This window comes from Drosophila sulfurigaster, chromosome 4 (assembly GCF_023558435.1).
Source record: "Drosophila sulfurigaster albostrigata strain 15112-1811.04 chromosome 4, ASM2355843v2, whole genome shotgun sequence".
Lineage (NCBI taxonomy): Eukaryota > Metazoa > Arthropoda > Insecta > Diptera > Drosophilidae > Drosophila > Drosophila sulfurigaster.
Window position 1 is genome coordinate 1,169,730 of NC_084884.1, and position 7,746 is coordinate 1,177,475.

The window sequence follows — 7,746 nt, forward strand, 5'->3', positions numbered from 1 at the left end:
TGCGTATATATTTTTTATTTATAATTTGCTAATTGTATTTGATTGTCAAATATTTGATATTTAGTGTATTGTGTGCTTCATTGTGGTTTTGCTTTAGAAATAAAAAACAAGTATTATTTGGAGAATTAATCAATGATTAGATATGCCATTTATTTATCCATGGGCATGTACATATGTAGTCAGTTCATGTATTGTAAAAATTATGAGTGCAGTTTGATGGCAAGAACGCAATATTAATGATTTATTTGGTAGAAGTGGAAAAAATTATATAAACAGATGGTATGTTATATACTAACCATTTATATTTGTATGTGTATGCATTTACTTACATATATGAACATGAAGAACACTATTTTCAAGGTTGTTGCATGTATGTATCTACATGTGCATAGGAATATTCATATATGTACATATTTATACACATATGTATGTATGGCAAACAAAAGTTGCGATAATTCTTAATTAATATATTTACATTTATTTTTATGTAAAAACGCCAGAACACTAAATATTATTTGTTTATAGAAATTCTATTCAATAGGTGCAAAACAAAGCCAAGGTGTGTGTGGGTGTGTGTGCTTCAGCTACAACATTTAGCTAACGTACTTTGGCAGCGGTTGTCCAAGCACAGCAAGGCAGGAGTTTGGAACGGAGAAAGATTCGTTTTTCGGACACTTGAAGCTCACATTTCTAGCAAGTCATTAACAGCAGCATTTCATAATGTCGGACCTCGGAAGTGGAGACGAAGGTATCTCAGGATCAAGTAAGTTTATATTTATCAATTGTGACTACATATTAGCGTGTCCATTCAAATATGTATAATTTTAAGCCATCTTAAGTAGTAAATTGTTTCTAGCAACAAAAATTGTAATAATATTAGCAAGCACGAATAAATAATAAAGGTAATAATAATAATAATTTTTGGTTGTGTTAATTTTATTTTTAAATTGAATAGTCTACAAATACTTCAAAACGAACATACTAAAAGAGTTTGTACAGTTATTTGAAATCCCACTTCTATTTTACATAAATTTTTTAATACGAGATTTTTACAAATTAGTTTACTTTATATTATTTTCTTTGTGCAGAGCCTAATAAATTAATTTTTTTATTGGAATATTATTTGTAGTATTAAATTTCAGGTTGCTTAGTATTAGGAGGGAGTGTTGTGAAGCACTCGATATTTAACTTGATGAACTGGGCAGTATTTTTGGGATCCATGATCTCCATCGACATTTATTGTTTTCCCTTTTTATTTGAAATAATTTTAATTTTTTTGGATTTCTTTCCGCACACGCTATTAATTTTTACACACTAGGGATTCTTGTTTGGTTTTTGATATTAAATACTTTGCTTTTCGTAGAATACAATGCAAATATGGAAGGTTCTTTAAGCAGAAACGATTTTGAGTCGTCCGGAAAAGGTAAGCTAATTACAAAACTAAATAAACCACTTTTCGTATAACGTTAAAGATTTACATATATACATGTATATATATATTTTTAGCAAGCAGTGCAGTTGAACAGGAACTAGCTTCAAAAATGTTGCAAATTCAATCAAAACGTTTTTATTTGGATGTAAAGCAAAATCGTCGTGGAAGGTTCATTAAAGTGGCTGAAGTAAGTAAATTTCACTTTTTTAGAGTCTAAAAGTTTAAACGCAAAATTCTGTATTTTCACATTTCTACCTTAACTACCTCTATAATTTACTTTATTTCAGATTGGAGCTGATGGCAGACGGAGTCAGATCTATTTGGCATTGTCAACAGCAGTTGAGTTTCGCGATCATTTATCGTCATTTAGTGACTATTATGCGTCTTTAGGTATTAAAACTTCTTATTGTAGTGGATATTTTTGTCTTGTCAATTAATAATCAATCAAGCTTGTTCAAATGCAGGGCCACCAAATACTGATAATTTACCAGAAGATGGTAAACTAAAATCGGAGATGATGATCAAGGATAATCGGAGGTATTATTTGGACTTAAAGGAGAATGCTCGGGGCAGATTTCTTCGGGTAGGATTTAATATCAAGTTTTGCATTTACTTTTAAATCGTTACAAAACACTGCACAGTGGGCTTGTATGGATCCGCTGCCATAAATATTTCTCGTTGACATATCGTTATGAAATTTTCCCGACAAATCTAAACAAAAAGTTTGTTTATATATACAACCTTAGTATGGCATATATGCCGATGGTGCGCCAAAATACTTCCGGTGGAGTTACAGTATTAGCATCCAAGATACATATGTATACGAGTATTTAAATTGCTGCTTTTTCTACCAAACTAGTTACTCTCCGAGTTTTTCTGCATTTGTGTCCTCTTCTGTGCACTAAAAATTAAATATGTAATATATGTAAAATTGTCCACAAACACAAAAGAAACATCACAAAAGCAAAGGAGGAGCAGCAAGCAGATTGCGTCGCAAATTTGTCCTTGAAAACAGTAAGATAGCTTGAGTTTATTAAAGATTACACACAAATCTGCAAGTATCACCAACTACATTTTATGTTTTTATTACCTTTAAACATGACAAATACACTGATAACACTCATAAAGGGGAGCAACATATTTAAAAGTCTATTTAAACATGTAAATGACGTACACATACTACATAAGAAGAGTATAATAAATTAAACTTACACAGCAAAAATAAATCTATCAGATTAATTTCACAAGAAGAATTTATTAAAGTTAATACCTACAAATTTAAAGTTATTTTTAAATGATGTTAGACCACTTTGAAATGCAATTTTGTTTTGACGAAAAGCTAACTTAACGCACCTGCGCTGCAAAATTGAATACGTGTTCACGCTTTGCGTTCTCTTTTTAGAAAGTTCCGTTAGAAAAAACCCGTTTGCCATTAAGATGCTTGGACATTTTTAAACAATTTGTTTACTTTTCGTAAATTTTTGGTAATGGCGATTTTTGAACTTTGGCGTATAAGCGCAACCACTGTGCACGTTAGAATTGTATACAAATTTATATTCCTTTTCATTAAACTATGTAGTACCTAAAAGTATTGTCCTACGACCCTAAGAATTAAAGAAATTCTTGATAACTTCATATTTCAAGAAACGCAATCCGTTCTTTTTAATCTTCTTCGTACTCTGCAGTAGTTGCGTATAAACTTTATAAAATTTAAATCAACACAAACAAGAATAAAAAGTTCTGCAAATCAAAGTTAGATTTGTACGAACAGTTCAGGTGGACAATATTTTTTCGTATTGACTTGTATATAGGTATATTCATTTACTTTATGTTTTGCCATCTGCCACTTACGAACATTTCCTGTTGGTTTAACTATAAAGCTAAAGTGTAGCGTGCATACAAAGGTGACACCATTTTAATTATATTTTTTATGGTTCTCAATAATTCTGAAAAGTTATGCAATTTGACTTAAAGCAAGTAGAACGATTTTTTCAGTATTTTTCTGCACTCTTCAATCGCAACTGATCTGCGAGTAATAACCTATTATAAAAACAATGTCGAAGTACTTCTTTGTATAAAAATAAGTCAGCATTACATTGAATTTAAAATGCAATACAGATAAAATGTGGCCTAGATGATATCGTAAAAATTATTTGTAGAAATGTAGAATTCTATGGCCAATTGCTGTATTTTATGATTATGGTCAAATGTGGCAATTCAAAATACTAATAAACAATGATAATGATTTTTATACCATTTATATTATTTTTTTACGCTTGCAAATTGTATTTATTCCGCTCGAAACTTGTACAATAGAAAGAAATAATAGCTCGCAAATAACTGTTAACCGATTCGTGCGGTCTCAAAATAAGTGTTCTTCATTCAGACTTTGAGCAAAAGTCTGAGAGCGACCGATTGATTGAACAGTTTTTTCTGTTCTCTTTTGGTCTGTTCATTCTCATACCGATTGTCCCACGACCGACGGATTCAAAAAGTATTGCGCATGTATGTATGTGTATGTAAAGTTTTGTGGATTCTACGCGTCACTTGGGTTTATGAATCTAGCGAACATTGATTGATCCAATTTATTAGAAATGGGACGTGAATCTAATAAAAAGTGCATCAAATCAAAATATTAGTTTGAAATATGAAAAATTCATGTTTAGAATTTTAAGAAGTTTTTTGTGAAAATTTAATGTTACATTAGTATACATACGTAGTACGTACCACTGTGCGGCGAAACGAAGACAAATTACATATTGACTTTTTCAGTCAATCGGTATTTTAATAAGTCTCTGCGCGAGCGTCTCTCGTATTTCTCATTGTGCGATGTTCGGTAAACAAGCGTTTTACGATCAGCTCATCATAATGCGCTCAACAGAAAACCAAAACAAAAAGAAACAAAGTCTGCTGCTCAGAGAGAGAACGAGACTGCATTTTGTTTACCATGCTACCCATAGGGTAGAAGGGTATTACAACTTTGTGCCGGCAGGAAATGTACATATGTAACAGGTAGAAGGTGGCATCTCCGACCCTATAAAGTATATATATTCTTGATCAGCATCAATAACCGAGACGATCTAGCCATGTCCGTATGAACATCTAGATATCAGAGACTTTAAGAGATAGACCTTTAATTGTTCGGCAGCATTTGTTATGTTTGCACGCAGATCAAGTTTGTTTAAAAATTTTGCCACGCCCACTTCCGCCCCGCAAATCAAAAATTCGAATAACTAGCGTAATTTTAAGTAAAGGCTATTCGAATTTTTGTGTATACAATAATAACAATAGTGTTTATGATTCCTAAAAATTTGATTGCGATCAGATAAAAATTGTGGAAGTTATTAAAAAATACTTTTCTATGGGTAAAACGCCTACTTACTAGGGGTCTTAGTTGCTTTGGCTGACAATCTAATATAATGGGCCGTCTATGGTATATTTTGAATGTGGTACTATATCGATATATAACCAAATACGCCATTTGATTTTTTTAAAAGTATTTTTGTAGTATTTTCGGTAAATTTTGAAAATAATACCGGAATATTTTGCTTTTATTAAAAATGGGTAGTGGGTATCTCACAATCAGGCACTTATGTATTTGCTGTGTAATATGAGTTCAATATCATACCATTTTTCTTTAGGTTTCACAAACAATCACAAGAGGTGGACCAAGATCTCAAATAGCATTACCAGCTCAAGGAATGATCGAATTTCGTGACGCACTTACAGATTTACTAGAAGAATTTGGAGTTAGTGATGGCGGGTAATGTGCAAACAACAAAATTTTGTTATTTTCTCTCAAGATTTTTATTTTTAGATTTAAAGGAGACTTGCCTGAGGAACGCCATATGAAGGTGGATAATAAGAATTTTTATTTTGACATTGGCCAGAATAATCGTGGAGTTTATATGCGAATAAGTGAGGTAGTATATTGCCAATTTGCGGGTATTTCGTAATAATATATTAATAAACATTTTACTTCAAAATTTAAGGTTAAAAATAATTTTCGCACTTCTATAACGATTCCGGAAAAATGTTGGATACGATTTCGTGATATTTTTAATGATTATTGCGAAAAATGAAAAAATCGTCCGATTCGGTCACTGCCGAAAACAATCTACCGACAACTACAAATAGTGTTAAATAATGGGCATAAATCTTTTTCAAACACACGTCATCGCACCATTTCAATGAATAATTATAAAAAAAAATTTCAATTATTTGTGCTCATGCCTTTAGAATTAGAATTAACAGCTAATTTTGTAAGGTTTAAGAATTATTGTTTTAGCTTTTTAACTAAATGAATTATATATTCTCTTCGTCGATGCATAGATGTTTATAAGATGAAGATGTGATGTTTCATCATCTATATTAGATTTTCCGTCTGTTTGAAAAAAAACTTCAAAGACTATTATATTTTTTTACGACAATACTCATATATTTTGAACTTAGAAGTTTGTTTTTCAATTGGCCACACATTCCTGAAGCTAAAATAAAATATGGACGCAATTTTAAAGCTCTTACCGTATCTGGTTAATTTTGCACAAGGCTTTATATTGATTATTACTTATTTGTTGCATTCCATCAAATAAAGTTTTCTAAAAAATATCCTTTTAATTTAGATACTCAAAATGAATACATAACGCAAATTTTTCAAATTCACAATAATTTTATTTTAAATTGTTTTGTTCTGTTGTCTATAAATAATTAAATAAATCTTATGAATATACCCACGATATTCCAAACATTTATTTTATCGTCTAAATACCGTAACCTACTTTGATCTGTGAGCAACAGAATACAACAGATTTAATAGAATAATGTTATAAGATTGATGAGAATAATGTACTTGCGCACTTTTGATTTATTCACATTGACCAACTGTGGTCACGAAATTTTGAGTAAATAATATTGCAACGCCGTGCATTCAAAAATTTAGATTTGGTCAGACTACCCTGCAGTTCATTAATTTAGATTTGATGTTAACATTTTTAAATAAGAACAAAATGTGCTGATAGATCAAATTCGTACAGACATCACTACTTATCCGATATAATTTCTTAAAAATATACATAAAACTTCTGCAATTGTATTATTTAGAACGAATTAAATTAACTTAAGAGCAATTGCAATAACAATTACATATGTAGAAACAGAATTATAAAACTCAGTACATTTGAAATAATTAAGACGTAAGAAAGCAATGCATAATTGTTTTCAAAGGGTCTTAAAATAATTATTTTAATAAAATTTAAACATATTCTGACCTAATGTTAAATTGAAAAATTGTTGTCAATGGTATTAAAATACAAATATATATGAAGGTGGTTAGACAATTTAATGATTCAGAATCATTAAAAACATGTGTGTGCAGTCGTGTAAAATTATGTTAATTCTCAATAATTAACATAAGAATTAACAATATGTGTTTCAATATTTTTGAAATGTAAACTTACATAAGTACTAATACTAATAAAATAAATTCAGTTTGAAAAGAATGTATAACTAAATACATAAGTATATACATATACATATATGTGTATATTTCTGTACTCTGTGAATATAGTGTGAACCAATACGATGCTACTCAGTTAAAACTTTCAGCTTTATGTTTTATTATTAAATGTTTGTGAATCAGAATGAAAACCTGACAGTAATATATTTTGTTCAACGTAACAACTTAATAAATTAAAAATAATGTGTGGATAAGACAGGTTGTCGACGTTTGTTTAAATTTGAATTCAGATGTATGAAAGCACTGCAACTACCTAAAAGGTAATTGGATTGTTGAGGAACATTTTGTCATATGTATCTGGTTAATGTAACTTATAAAAGGCTATCTTAAAATAATATGTATGTTATACAATGTTAAAGCTCTTAGAATATATATGTTAAATACAAATTTCTTAAATTAATTATTAAAAAGTTTATAAAACAAAACATTTAATGTGATCACGTAGAATAAAAACTTAATAAGTACGATACAAAAAAATGCCTAGCAAAATAATATACCAAAATAAAAAAACCTAATAATGCATGTGTGTGTGCATTTATTGAAACGCATACAAGCACACTTCAACTAATTTAGAATATGTGCATTAATTTGGCGGAATATTATGTATTTTGAAGTAAACTTTTAGCTAAAATAATTAGATTAATCATATGTACATGTTTATTTCAATAAAGAAATAATACAACGCAATTTAGTTGAATTCTTCATCGCAAGAAGTAGTAAATAATAATTTGTGAACTAACAAAACTATGTTTTATTCTTTTAAATTATAGGTTGAATTAGTTTCATTATACATATGACG

At 29.7% G+C, this 7,746-nt stretch overlaps 1 protein-coding gene across 2 annotated transcripts; it reads left to right on the top strand.

Moving 5' to 3' along the window:
* The first annotated feature begins 46 nt into the window (after window positions 1-46).
* On the top strand, window positions 47-7,424 carry LOC133846923 (transcriptional activator protein Pur-alpha). 2 transcript variants are annotated; one of them, XM_062281634.1, is made up of 9 exons: window positions 47-279; window positions 526-763; window positions 1,364-1,423; window positions 1,507-1,619; window positions 1,720-1,822; window positions 1,882-2,015; window positions 5,074-5,195; window positions 5,250-5,355; window positions 5,425-7,424. In XM_062281634.1, exons 2-9 carry the CDS (start codon window positions 721-723, stop codon window positions 5,512-5,514), a joined length of 771 nt encoding a protein of 256 aa, XP_062137618.1. In that variant the 5' UTR covers window positions 47-279; window positions 526-720; the 3' UTR covers window positions 5,515-7,424. The 2 variants fall into 2 exon arrangements, with proteins under 2 accessions (XP_062137618.1, XP_062137620.1); XM_062281636.1 differs by having other exon boundaries at window positions 53-279; window positions 1,897-2,015.
* Window positions 7,425-7,746: the final 322 nt, after the last annotated feature.